Source organism: Alligator mississippiensis, chromosome 11 (genome assembly GCF_030867095.1).
Source record: "Alligator mississippiensis isolate rAllMis1 chromosome 11, rAllMis1, whole genome shotgun sequence".
Taxonomy (NCBI): domain Eukaryota; kingdom Metazoa; phylum Chordata; order Crocodylia; family Alligatoridae; genus Alligator; species Alligator mississippiensis.
The window spans coordinates 32,827,588-32,841,630 of NC_081834.1; the positions used below are offsets into that span (position 1 = coordinate 32,827,588).

General features: G+C 40.7%; 1 protein-coding gene across 3 annotated transcripts in view; it reads left to right on the plus strand.

The window, feature by feature from the left end:
* The window catches only part of VPS13C (vacuolar protein sorting 13 homolog C), a 157,411-nt gene that overhangs the window by 104,636 nt on the left and 38,732 nt on the right, over window positions 1-14,043 (plus strand). For all 3 annotated transcript variants that reach the window (XM_059714788.1, XM_059714787.1, XM_006275348.4), the window contains exons 55-64: window positions 832-1,096; window positions 1,928-2,088; window positions 5,630-5,751; window positions 7,284-7,578; window positions 8,203-8,592; window positions 9,472-9,576; window positions 10,574-10,738; window positions 11,083-11,211; window positions 13,228-13,361; window positions 13,610-13,736. In XM_059714788.1, coding sequence (XP_059570771.1) covers window positions 832-1,096; window positions 1,928-2,088; window positions 5,630-5,751; window positions 7,284-7,578; window positions 8,203-8,592; window positions 9,472-9,576; window positions 10,574-10,738; window positions 11,083-11,211; window positions 13,228-13,361; window positions 13,610-13,736 — 1,893 coding nt within the window. The remainder of the gene's footprint in view (window positions 1-831; window positions 1,097-1,927; window positions 2,089-5,629; window positions 5,752-7,283; window positions 7,579-8,202; window positions 8,593-9,471; window positions 9,577-10,573; window positions 10,739-11,082; window positions 11,212-13,227; window positions 13,362-13,609; window positions 13,737-14,043) is intronic.

Consider the following 14,043-nt stretch of genomic DNA (forward strand, 5'->3'; position numbering starts at 1 on the left):
ATGTGAATGACTTGTATGGTTTTTGGTCACAGGAGCCTGACAACAGAAAAAAATGGTTGATTTACATGGGATGTATATATTTGTCATCTGATGCACTTTAAGTGAGTCCTATTGAAATTGTTCTTGAGTCGTAGAGATGACATTTCAGTAAACATCGTAATTATATCTGATGTAATATTTGTATCTAAATATTGGTGTGGATTCCACTTGTAAATGTACATGTGAATGGATTTTTTTCTTGGCTTGTGTTTTGTTGGTGCTATGTATGCATTGTTGGTTGGTGCTATGTGTTATTTGCTTGCATCTTATCAGAGTGTTCATTGGTGCTATGTATGCTATTGGTGTGCTTTGTTTTCTCACATGAGGATAGGCAGGTTTCAGCAAGAGGCAAGCAACATTAGACAATGCTATTTACTACTTCGGTGAACTACCATAAATAATCACTCAGAGACAATAACGTTTGTTAGGAGTCTTTATTTTCAGATTGGCAAAAAAATAGTAAGCAGGAGGGTAAGTAGGTGTTGTCTGGTGCTTCAGGGATCCGATGAGAAATCCCCTGGACAGAGACCAGTTTGCTGGAGAAGGCCTGCAGATGTTTCTGAGCTGAAGTTGGGACTATTAGTCTGGAGAAGTTGAAGTTAGAGCAGCATAAATGTTGGTTTCTGTCTTAATAGAATTTATGTACAATTATCCCAAATCTGCTGTATACAGTATGTACTTTTGTATCGCCCAGATAGGAGTGTGCACACTTTTTAGTTGGGAAATCAAAACAACGTGTTAGGGTTGTGACCATTTGGATTTTTAATTTCTATTTTTCATACTTTATTACAGGCATTCTCAGAAGGTACTGCATCCACGTTTGACTATTCTTCTAAAGACAGGGCACCTTTTACTGTGAAAAATGCACTAGGTGTCCCTTTGAAAGTGTATCCTACCTCTAATCTTCGGGTGGTAGGTCCACCCTTAAAAGAAGAGATTCCGAGTATAGAAATTGGCCAGAATCTGGAATTGGAATACTCTGTCTTTGAACCGCTGCATCGAGGAAAGTTATCTGCGTTGCATCGACAAGAAAGCTGCCTCTTCGCTTTGACCTTAGGTATTGTGCTAAGATAACTGCTTTCACTAAAAGAGTTTTGAGTGGTCCAAGATGAGAAAAGCCAAAGCCCAGCAGCTTAATTCTTTACAAATTTTATTATATCAGCCACTGTTGGACAATATCCTAAGACACAGGATTATTTGTTTTTTCAATCTACTTTCCGAGAGACTGTGCAAAGAGTAGTGGAGACATTTTGAAGTCTTATTCCCTTTACTTCCCCACTCAAAGAAAGAAAGGCTAATGACAGACAAAGGACATAGGGTACATGTATGGCTTGGTAGGAGTGAGCAGGTGGGACTGCTGGTACCTCACTTAGTTTGCTAGTGCCTATCGTGGGTGGGTGCTCCATCTGTTACAATTTGCTTTTTGTGCCAAATTGTCTGTCTTAGTCGCAAGTTTTCCTGAGTAGTCAGCTTTGACTTAGATTCTCTGGAGCGAGAGTAGTGCAGCAACTAGTATTACCCCAGCTTCTTGTTCTCTCCTAATGGGTGCACACTTAGCTTGTTGTTGTTCTAGTGTACCATTGCTGTTCTAGTGCACCATTTCATTGATCCTGACAAATGCTTCAGTGTATTTCAGTGGCTTAAGATATTACAAAGACAGTGGTCTGATATTATACCTGATTTCCCAATTGTTAATTTATTAAAGCCTTATTTCAATTTTTAGTACTTGATGGCTAGGAATGCAACCTGCAAGGCTTCTGTTGTAGGTTATGGCAAACTTAAGTGAATGACATTATTTATTTCATTTAAATAATAATGTGTGTTTGTAAGTCTTCAAAAGTAACTGCTTTCAGGAATCACAATGTGTGTTGTGTATTTTATAAAATAGTACCTCAAGGATATCCAGAAGTAGCAAACATCCCTATAGCAAAACCAGGCCGACGACTGTACAATGTACGAAATCCTGTTGCTGACCACTTGGACTCTGTTCTGATACAAATGGATGCACTAGAAGGGAACAAAGTTATTACCATACGATCTCCCCTTCAGGTAAAAATGTTTAAAAATAATATACAGCTACGTAGTCCTAGAACTGGAGCTTAGTTGTTACAGATTTTTTTTGTTTGTTTCTGGAGAGAGAGATTGGCTTGCTTTTTAGTAATACATTTTTAAGATTATCCTTTTCCAAAAAAAACTTGTTAAAAACAGCCAGAACCCTGTACTTGCTTTTCATTAAGAATACATTAGTTTTTGCTATTTCAGTGCATAGCAGGATTTGCAATGACATACAATAAATATTATGCTAATAAATGTCTGAACCTGAGTAGCCTAGAATGCATGAAAGGAATATGTAAACTATGCAACTTTATAAGTAATCCTTTAAATGGGCTCCGTCAGCTGCTTCAGATTACTGTATTTACTGGAATACAAGATGAGGTTTTTCTCTCCAGTTGGCATGGTAAGAAAACTCTCATCTTATTTTTGCATACAAGGAAACCACATTAAATACATTGTCTATCTTTGAACTGCTCCTAAAAGCAATATATGCTCAGTAATGGAAATCGACTATGAAGTTGAATAAATGTAGCCAACACTAAGCATGACTATAAAGTACGTGGTCCGTATGGGTCAAACAGGCTGCACTAATCTATTCTTGTTCCCACCAGCATATCTGACTAAGATACATGGTGGTGCCCATTACACACAGTTCCCCATAGTGTTGAATGATTCAAATCATGGTGAGCCATTGTATTGCATACTTCCTTTTCACTCCCGCAGCTGACATGTACCTTTCCCATTTCCTATGAGTCCTGTTTCTTCATCAGCCTTAACTGTCTGGCAAACATCACCAAATGGGGCCCTCAACAGTTCACCTGTAATCTATCAACCCCTTTCAACCTGTTGTATGTGATTTAGTGTGGCCCCATCCTCCCAGTGGAGCTGAACCAAGTTGCCCTGTGCCTCATCTGCATATAAATTTTTGGAGCACCCCAGGACTCATGACAATAACACCTAGTTCCAGTCATGAGTGGGGGTGCTAATTAGCTCAGGGATCCTTCAGTGGGGGCAGAAGATAGCTAGGGTACACACAGTGGTGCTCAGCTGTGTGGTTGTAATGGCTTGAAATGCTGTGGACTCTGGGGCCCAGCCCAATGAACCATAGGATAAATCATGATCTGTATGGCTTTAGACTAATACCATGTTTAGTTTGAACTATATATTCCTCAGCGTTCCAGTCTACGACAGGAGTGAGCAATTATTTTGGGCAGAGGGCCACTTACCCAGTTCCAGCAGGCTGTCAAGGGCCGTATGGGTTGCCCTGCCCCCTGGTCACCATCTTGGGACCACCATCCCAATGTCTTGGAATCAATGTCCCAGGGCCAGCACTGGTGGGGCCCAAAGCGGGGCACAGGCCAACGGGTCTGTGGAGCCAGGCTGGGCTGCACCAACAGGGAGCGGGGAGCTGGCCCAGCTCCATAGACCCCCTGCCAGCTACGACCCCACGCTCCTGCCACCCTGCTCTGGGCCCCACCGGCACTGGCCCCAGGACACTGGTGTGGGCCCTGTGCTCCTGCTGGCTCCTTGCCCACTCATACCCAGTGCCCCCTAGCCCCGTGGTACAGGCGAGGGCCAGCGCTCAGCCCTGACCCCCTGCTCACCAGCAGGGAAGAAGTTGGTGCTGAGCATGGAGGAAAGCGGCCCCTCGCGTGCCCCATGGCCAGCGCTCCCTGCTGCAGCTGCTCGCAGCCCACGTGGGGCTGTCCCAGACACAGGCAGCCCCAGGCAGGCTGCGAGTGACTGCAGCGCAGGGCGCTGGCCATGGGGCAGGCGAGGGGCCACTTTTCCCTGTGCTCAACATCAGCTTGTAATCTGCCCCCACTGCCAGCTTGGCAGTGGGGCCAGGTTACAAGGTGGTGCTGAGCGCAGTGGGGTGGGGAAAGCAGCTCTTTGCCCCATGCGCGGTGCCCTGCACTGCAGCCACTCACAGCCTGCCTGGAGCTGCCTGTGCCTGCTCTGGACAGGCCCGTGCGGGCTGCGAGTGCCTTTAGTGTGAGGTGCCGGCCATGGGGCCAGTGAGGGGCTACTTTCTCTCTGTGCAGGGAAGGAGCCCAGGGGAAAGCTGAGTGCAGGGGGGAAGTGGCTCCTCCCCCACCCCATGGCTGATGCCCCACGCTGCAAGTGCTCGCAGCCCATGTAGAGCTGTTTGGAGCAGGCACAGGCAGCCCCATGCGGGCTGCAAGCAACTGCAACGCAGGGCACCGAGTATGGCGCAGGGAGGGGAGGCTTCTGTGCCCCCCCCCCCCCCCCCCCACACACACACTTACCTGAGCTTCCTGTGTGGGGCAGCCACATGCTCCCAGCCCAGAAACCCTGGCTGGGGGGGTGGGGACTCGCTGGGCTTCTCCTGCGTCCTGTCACTTTTGAAAAATATTCTTTGAGAAATATTCATTTTTTTTTTTTTTTTTTTTTTTTTAAGGGGCCCCATGGATCAGATAGAATGGCCTCGTGGGCTGGATCCGGCCTGCCGGATCTGGTCTAAGATCAAGCAGAACTGGGGGCATCTGAACCCCAAGGCCTCCAGCCCTGGGACTTCCACATAGGATGGTGCCCAAACTGCTGGGTCTGGGTGGGAGGACACTTGGCTAATATTAAAACTGCATGGACTTAACAATTGAACTCTGCTCAGTTGAATGTTGGCTCTTGAGTATTGGGTTTTACCTAGCTGAATCTGGAACTGATTTGGCCCTTGAAATTAAATATATTTAAAAAAAACTTGTATATTTGTACATTACATGCAAACTACTATGGCTATGTTTTAATTTCAAGGTCGATGTTTTCAAATGTGTTCCTTACTTCCACATGCTTGGGCAGAGTAGGGTTTGAAGAAAGGGAAGGTTGGAGAGGGGCTGCAGGGAGAAGAAGTTGGGAGGAGGCAGAAGGCAAGGGGGTTACCTAACCTTCCCTTTTTTCCCCTCCTTGCCCCCCCCCCCCCCCCCCCACCCTAACCCAATACTCAAGATCCAAAATTCAACTGAGCAGAGCTCAGTTGTCAAGTTTATACATACATACATACAGCGAGAGCTTGGTTCTGCAAAATGAAATTAACAGTATTATTTAATCCAGTAACTCAGAAATTGAACCATTGCAGTGTTTAATTTATCATGTTCCTTTTCGAAGAACATACTAATTTGAGGGCAAATGTAAGTTTCAGGAAATAGATTAATATAACAATATTGATATCAGTAGATAACATTGAGAATTGTTATAATGCAATTGTCTATATGCATCTGTAGTGATACATGCATGGCAAAACTATTCTGACTTTAATTACTTCATTCAGGGTCAAAGTTAGCAGTACAAGTTGGTTAAATCTTCCTACAGGATCAGGCAGACATAATAGTTGTATTGAAACAGCTGCTGCATGTTCCTTTTCCCTTAAAGCAGCAAAAATGTACAGATACATACCCATAGTTGGTAAAACAGTTTGTTTATACAGCTTCTTGTAGATGATAATGTGTATAGTGTAACTTGTATTTTCATTTAGGAGTTTTACAGAAACTTTTAACAGCGTTTTACGTTTTTGTTGTAGATCAAGAATCATTTCTCTGTACCATTTAAAATCTATAAATTTGTTAGAAATGTTAGACTGCTGGAACCCATAGGCATATCTAAGCCAGAGGAGGAATTCCACGTTCCTTTAGATTCATACCGGTATGTTTTTTTCTGTTAAACAGAATCTTCATGTACAAGATGAAATAATTGTAATCAAAGTGGGTTTTTTTTGTCTGCATCCATTTCAGTCCTATTAAGTACTACTGTGGGGATTCAGAAATTGGGCAAAAATGTAGTGGTTTTAATTTTCTTAAATAATTATAGTACATTTTAGAGACTTCCAAAATGCTAGTAATGTTTACCCCTTTTCTGTGTATATTGTGTGCATTTGTTCATCTAACAGCTTTACATATTAAGCCTGAATTTTTTTCATAACTTAGTGTATCGAATATCCAAGACCACAATTCCTGATTATCTTTGATAGAGATAATATAACTGCACTCTATTGCACAGTAGAATCCCATTGGAAACAACAAAATGAACTAACTGAATATTAAATGCATATTGTTTGCAAGTGTTTCAGTAACAAAAAGACTATTTAAAGTATTTATTTAGTTTTTCTTGGAACACTAGCTCTTCCCTTTCATTTTTAAACTATTATCTCTTTATCAGTATTATTATTAGTATCATTTGTATAGCTGTTATGGTTGTTTCCTTTTCCTTTTTTTATTTCTAAATTCCTTCTACCCTTTACAATGTTGTGTGTTGATAGTTATGTATTGCTATTTATTATGAATTTCAGTGCTTCTGAAACTTGAGAGAAAATCTAAGTTTCTAGATGCATGTTAATGGAATTTTGACATGGCACAACTGCACTATTACAACTGTGACCATATCTGAGTAGAAATTAACAAACCTGGCAGATGATTTTTAGAAGAGGCAGAAACAGAGAGCACAAGAACTGTTGTAACTTTAGGTCTTACATATTTTTAAATCTTTTTTTAATCTGTTGCCTTCAGCCTAGTGAAATACTTGAGATCAGTGAAACATCTGTGCAAACAAGTCTAACTAGAATTACACAGTGGAAGAATTTTAAACTATGACAGCTGATTGCAAAACTAACTAAATGTAACATTGCCTTAAGTATCAGAATTCAGAATCTGTATCTTTTGTTGTACAAACTGTTCAGAATTCATGTAGATTCAAGAGTGTTTTTAATTTCTGCACAAAAACCTCTGGTGTGTTACAATAAAGTTAAAGACATTTTTGGTGTAAATGAAGCTGTGGGCATCTGTAGGACCACGGATACATTGTGGACTTTTCCAAGGTTTGAAGTGTCAACCAGTTGAATTTGTTATTAAGAGGTGTGTCTGCATTTTACATAAGGCAGGCAACTGTAGCTTCTCTGTCTCTTAATCTTCTCTTCTTCCATGTATGTTGGGGAAACTGAGACGTACAATATTTTTACAGCAAAAAATACATTTAAACTAGGTATACTACAAACCAGCCTTTCTCAAGTTAAATTGCTTCTTTTTTTTCATAACCTTTGAGCTTTTTTCTCATCAGCTTATCTTCATCTGTGAATAAATAACTAAATTAGATGAAAACTGTTGTCTATTTGTGTTGCTATTTTAAAGGGTCTATTAAAATTCAGGCTTTTTTTTTCCCCATTTTTCCTATCTATCCCATAGGTGCCATCTGTTTATTCAACCAACAGGGATCTTAGAAGGTCAATTTAAAGAGTCAACAACTTACATTGCCTGGAGAGAAGAGCTACATCGGAGCAATGAAGTGAGATGCATGTTGCAGTGTCCATCTACTGAAGTAAACTTCTTGCCTCTCATAGTCAACACAACTGCAATACCTGACCAACTAAACTTTATTGCAACGGATGGGGAGGACTGGGATCCAGCCTATATTATCCACCTTCATCCAACACTCACTGTGAAGAATCTTCTACCATACTCCCTGCGGTATTTACTTGAGGTATTGTGTTTAATTGTGTATTTTTAAAATAAGGGACTATCTTGGGGAGGGGCCAGGGGGAATATGGGGCAAGTAGTCTCTGCAGTGGGGGAGGGGAGGGAGCAGTCAGAGTCCCTGTGGGGTTGGTTGAGTCCAGGAAATTTAGATGGGATCATGGGGGCTAGTCGGGTCCATGGAGGGGATGGGGGAGCTCTCTTTCTCCTACCCCCTGGGACCAGGGGGTATTTTCTAAAACACTGACCCCCTTCCCTCCCTCCCACCTACCCCTCCGTCCCTCCTGCCCCTTAAGGCCCCCACTCTGACTTACTACCTCAACTCCTGGCACTGGCAAATAATGATAAAACCAGCACCAGGAGCAGCTTGTAGGCTGGGGTCTGAGGTCAGGGGAGGGCTGGCTGCTCCATTGGGAAGTGAAGGGAGGGGCTGGGGGGCTAAAAATATCCTGGTGCCAGCTGGGGGGTAGGAAAAATACAATCCTGGGGTTGAGGCCAGTGACTGGGCTTTTACTAGTCTTGGGGCTGCACTGAGAACTCCTGCAGACATTCAGTTAAATGGTCCTTGTTTCCTGTCTAGCATTTGCAGGAAAAACAATCTTTGTAAAAGTTTAACATGTTTTTATTTTAGGGAACAGCAGAAGCTCATGAGCTGCCAGAAGGGAGTGCTGCTGATGTTCTTCATTCAAGAATCAGTGGAGAAATAATGGAGCTAGTTTTGATAAAATATCAGGGTAAAAACTGGAATGGACATCTTAAAGTCCATGATGGGCTGCCTGAATTTTTTCCAGTGTGTTTCACTTCAAATTCTGTAGATATGATGACAGTAGATGTCTATGTACACGTCGGGCGAGTTAGTAACCGTATGATCCTATCAGTGTTCAGTCCTTATTGGATAATCAATAAAACTTCCCGAGTTCTCCAGTATCGTGCTGAAGATACACACGTGAAACACCCTGCAGATTACAGGGATATAGTCTTGTTCTCTTTTAAGAAAAAGAACATTTTTAGTAAAAACAAGGTATGTAACCTCATTTGTGTTGGGGGGGGGGGGAAGGAGGGGGTTAAGTATCCTGAAGTGATGGGTTGTTTAAATTTTCAAAGAACATTCTTTCTCTTAAAACATTGACCTTTCTTTAATGTCAGTGACTGAAAGCAAGTAGATACTTTTTTTTTTTTTTTTTTTTTTGAGTTTACCTTTCTTTTGAGGAGACAAGTTAAGATGATTGTTGTTCTTGTTCAAAATCCTGGCATTATGTGGGAAAAGGGGGTCCTCTTGCAAAGGCATTGTATTCTGAGGTTACCCAGAACAAAAATAGTGCATAGGATTTGAAGCGGGGGGGGGGGGGGGGGGGGGGGGGGGTGGTGGAGACGGGAATCAAGGGGGAGTGGAAAAATAAACTTTTACTGTTTCTTACTGAAAACTTAATCTTCCACTTTCCAACACCCCTTCTGGCTTCTAGGAATAATTTTTAAAAGTTCGTCTTGAGTGGATCTTTTGGTTTTACCCTAACTCTTTTTTTTTTTAAATGCCACAGTCCTGTATTTTCCTTTCGCTTTTCTATGGTGACTAAGGACGACCAAGCAATATGGAAGAACATATTCATTTGATAGCATGTGCTCCTATTGATTGCCTATCCTACACTGTAGTGCCCCTCTCTTCCCCCTACCACCCCCTCCACTCCTCCCCTTTAGTGAGGGAGTGGAAATTCACTAACATGGCTAGCCATATATTATGGGAAGGCTTTCCATAATCCTTGCATGTTTTTAAAAATATACCCAGTAGTGTTATGAAACGGTTATGCTTTGTATTAATCTTATTATATTTATCAGCATGTAGACTTTAAATTTATAAATCTTTTTATTAAAAGGACCTCTAAAATTGTGTGTTCTTGCATAGATCCAGTTGTGCATTTCAACTAGTTCATGGTCCAGTAGTTTCTCCCTGGATACCGTAGGAAGTTATGGATGTGTAAAGTGCCCAGCCAGTAACATGGACTACTTGGTAAGATCTGCCTAGTATATTTATTTACTGACTCTTTTCTGAAGTGTAGTAGTAATAATGATAGTAACAATCGTCATTAAAATGTCTTTTGCTTTACATAAAAGAAGGCAATAGGATATTTTAAACTATTTCCTGGGTGCACTGTTTTGTTACTTAAATGTGTTAACCTGCTTAGTTAGTTTAATTTGGTATTCTAGTGTCCCGAAGTTTTGCCAACAGGCATACTTAGTAAATATGTGTTTGTAAAAAGAGTCCATCCTATTTCTGTTCTTCACAATGTTTTAGGACTTTGGCGAACAGTTTAAACTGATGAGCCTCAGGGCATTTTCCAGAACGTTTTCTTTTTTCACCTCCTGCCATTTGCATCATGGTTATGTCTAAATCTGACACTTTCTGCCAAATCCATTTCTAAAACCTTTTTTCCTTCCTCTTGATTTATTATTAATCTCTTCATCATACCATATTTAGCTAACACCTGATAGTATAATAATATCAGGCCTAGATCAAGTATAGTAAACTCTTCTTCTCTGGCTTTTCACATCAATATAAAATATCCCATCTGAGAGAACCTTCTATACCAGTTGTTGTATTTACTATATCTCGTACTGTTTGGATTTTTTCAGCGGCTTTCTATATTTCATTGCATCCCATTTGAACTAATAGTGAATGTTCAAAACTATCAAGTTGTGTGTATATAGCTACTTGATGTAATAGCAATAACTGTATGAATACTACCCTTGGGTTTTTTTCCTTCGAATTTTCTGTTGGACTTGTGCTCTTGTTTGTTCTAGATTGTACGTTACTTGAGTTGGGTAGAATTTTTCCTTTCATACTGTTACTGTTCCTAGCCCATGCCCAGTTGCTGTTGGCCTTTGAGTGCTGCTTTAATTCACTCAATGACTTGAACAGTTGTGATGACAAATGAAATCTTAGTCGCACAGATGAAAATGAAAACTAAAATAAGCTAAGTTTGACTGAGTTCATTTTTATTCAACAGATTGGAGTTAGCATCAAAATGAGTAGTTTCAATCTCTCCAGGATAGTCACCTTCACTCCATTCTATACCATAGCAAACAAATCTTCTCTGGAGCTGGAAGTTGGAGAAATTGCTTCTGATGGTTCTTTGCCAACTCACAAATGGAATTATTTCTCGTCTTCGGAGGTAACATTTTTTTACTTCTATACAACTATAGTATTATATAAAAGAATTCTTTTTATTTTTGGTAGGTAGGGAAACTCTTTTTAACAACTAAATAGTTCTGTTACTTGTTCATCACCTCAATCTGATTAAGTTGTCGGGGAGAACTAGCCAAGCATTATTGTTTGTTACTTGGGAAGAGTTTAACTTAATGAAATGTAGCTTAGGTAAGTACTTCTAAAATTTGGGATAGGTTATCCATAAGAATAGTTCATATTTTACCAATAATAAACCAGCGTAACAAAATTACTGCTCTAGTAAGATGTTACATGCCTCTAATTTTGACTTGTTTGCCTGTTACCTTTCAGTGTCTTCCATTTTGGCCAGAAAACTTGTCGAGTAAACTGTGTGTACGGGTGGTTGGCTGTGAAAATTCATCCAAACCATTTTTGTATAACAACCAGGACAATGGTACTTTATTGGCTCTGGAAGAGCTGGTGAGTGTGTGACTTTTTTCCCTATTGATACGCACCCACACATACACTTTTTAAATGACTTTTTCATTAGGCTTTTCTTATTTACTGCGTAGTATAACCCTGTCGAGTTAATTCAGGGTGTCAGCTGTGTACAGAGCAGTTAAATTGCAAATACTGCTGAATATGGCTAAATGTGCAAGTTGGGAGCGTGGTTTTTTTTCCCTTGTTTTAAGAATATTTTTACTTGGATATACAGGACTAGAAAACTGACTTGCTTCACAGTGGACTGCACAGTTATTTTCAAACCAAAATAATGGATAATTAAGAATATCAGTCTTTTTGATTACAGATTCTTATTAGGTTACCATAATTCTCTAGGTATTGAGGCACTTCTCTTAAAAGAAATAACATGAAATATCAGTGTGTCATAGTCATGCCTTTGGTAGATCCTGACCTAGCTACAAATATTATTTTTTTTTGTATTATGTCATTCCTGCTGAAAAATTGAAGGCGATTTTAACTTGTCCTAAAGTCTGAGGTGAGGCTGTACCCCTATTCTTGACCATCCTTTGTCTCCAGAAACTGAAGTTGAAGGGAGAAAATCAGCATCATGCTACATTTTTCAGTTCTTCCAATAAGAAGATTTAGCTTTATCTTACCCTGAAAAGATTTTAGTTGATGACAAATGAAGATCCTGGAGTGTTAGCACAACTTCTGAAATCTGGTAGACCAGGTCTTATCTATTTGGGATTTGTTGGCTAATAGTTTGTTCCTGCCTGGTGATCATTTTTCCTGTCCTGCACTGTATACTGAGAAGTAATTTAAAAAAAGATTAGTTTTGGTCTCTTCTTGAAACATGAAGCAGCAGAAGTATTAATTTTTTTTTATTTATTTTTTTTTTTAAAGGAGTAACTTCTTTTAACGAAGTTAACTTGAAACAAAGTGGAGAATGCTGAATTATATAATACACGAAGACTGAAACGTATTTAAAATAAGCGGTAGATGTAAATTTACTTCCACTAATACAAAAAATATTTTAAAAATTTTAACCAGAAGCCACTCAGTTATAACTAAGTTACATACTTTATGGAAGTTTAATCTTAATATTAATTGCAGTTTTTGAGTTGAAGACTAGGGCTGTGTGAAGTTTTGGTCACTGATTCAATTTGGTGAAGATTTGGCCCAATTTTGGTGGCTGAATCTCCGAATCAGGAGATGCTTTAATCTCTCCGAATCAAATTGGAACTCTCCAAATTGATTTGGAAAGATTCTGTGATTTGGACCTAGACACAGCTTTAAATGTTTTTGTTTTTTTTTTTTCTACATACGTCAAGGTACCAGGCAGCTCATGAATGTTGGGGCAGATGGAGCATGGGGGGGTTCCCAGTGTGTTCAGCAGCAGACCTGGAAGTGGATCAGAAGCACTTCCAGTCTACTTCTGGGTTTGCTGGGGAGCTGCTGCCGCCCCCCCCCCCCAGTTTGGTGACTGGTGCCTCCTGGGTCTGGGGGGGGTCACCAGGGGGCCCCCTGTGGCTGATTGCCAAGCTGGGGGGGCTGCCCCCTGCGTGTTTGGCAGCGGACTTGGAAATGGACTGGAAGTAGTTCCAGTCCACTTCTGGGTTTGCTGCCAAACACACAGGCCCCCCCCCCCCCCCCCCCCCCCCCCCCCCCCCCATGTTCCTGTGGGATGTTTCATCTGCCCCAGCATTGCAGCGTTCACAAGCCATGCCTGGTACCTCAAGGTACGTAGAAAAAACATTTGAAGCTGTGTCTATAACTGAATTGCTGATTCTCCGAATCTGCATTGAATCTTCAGATTCGGATTCAGCCAAATCCGAATTGAATATGGCTTGTTTCGTACACCCCTAAAAGACGATGAGGCTCTTCATAATGCATGTTACTCAAGAATATAATCATAGGAGTGAAACTGTTCATTTATAAAGGGTTAACCTTAGTGCAGAGCATCTGGACCTTCACTGTTGTCAGTCCCTGTGTTGGTTTATGCTGTATATAAAGGTCCCATTCTTTCTCCAATAGAACGGAGGCATCCTTGTAGATGTGAATGTTTCTGAATACTCAACTGTCATAAGCTTCTCAGATTACCATGAGGGAGCTGCACCAGCTCTTATCATTAACCACACTCCATGGGACAATCTCATATATAGCCAGAGGTATGTAAAAGTAAGAATTCTACTATTTGTTTTTTACTAAGTTCTTTATTGTTTTCTATCCCACCCCCCAGTGTTAAGTGGGGGCATTTTCCTCTTCTCTTTGACAAAGGCAGTGTAATGGAAAGTTAAAAACAAAAAAAACCCCAAAACCAAAAAACATTAATTTTGATTTTTTTTTAGTTTTATTATATATATATATATATATATATATATATATATATATATATATATATATATTTTTATTGCAGTGGACTACAGGATGCAATGCATTTAAAGCCAAAGGAGGTGTGTCTGTTTGCGTGGGCTGATCCAACTGGAATAAGAAAATTCATCTGGAACTATGCACAAACTGTTGGCGAACATGATCTGCTTAAGGTATATCTTCAAAGCTTGGGGAATTTGAACCAAGCTAGAAATCAGTCCACGGGGATACCCTGGAGTTTAGGCAGACTTTAGATATGTTATATGTCTACGGATAATGTATAAGACCTTCCTACTTGGGCATGTGTTGCAGTCGTGTGTGGGAAATGATGCAGATATGACACTGTCATCAAAGAAAGGATTTCAATTTGCTTTTTATACAAGTCAGTCAGCTCTAATGATGCTTTGCATAAGGAGGAGAAAGGGGAGGATTTTTGTTGTGTTAAGAGTAGAAGACTACACTATCAGACATGCCTCTGTA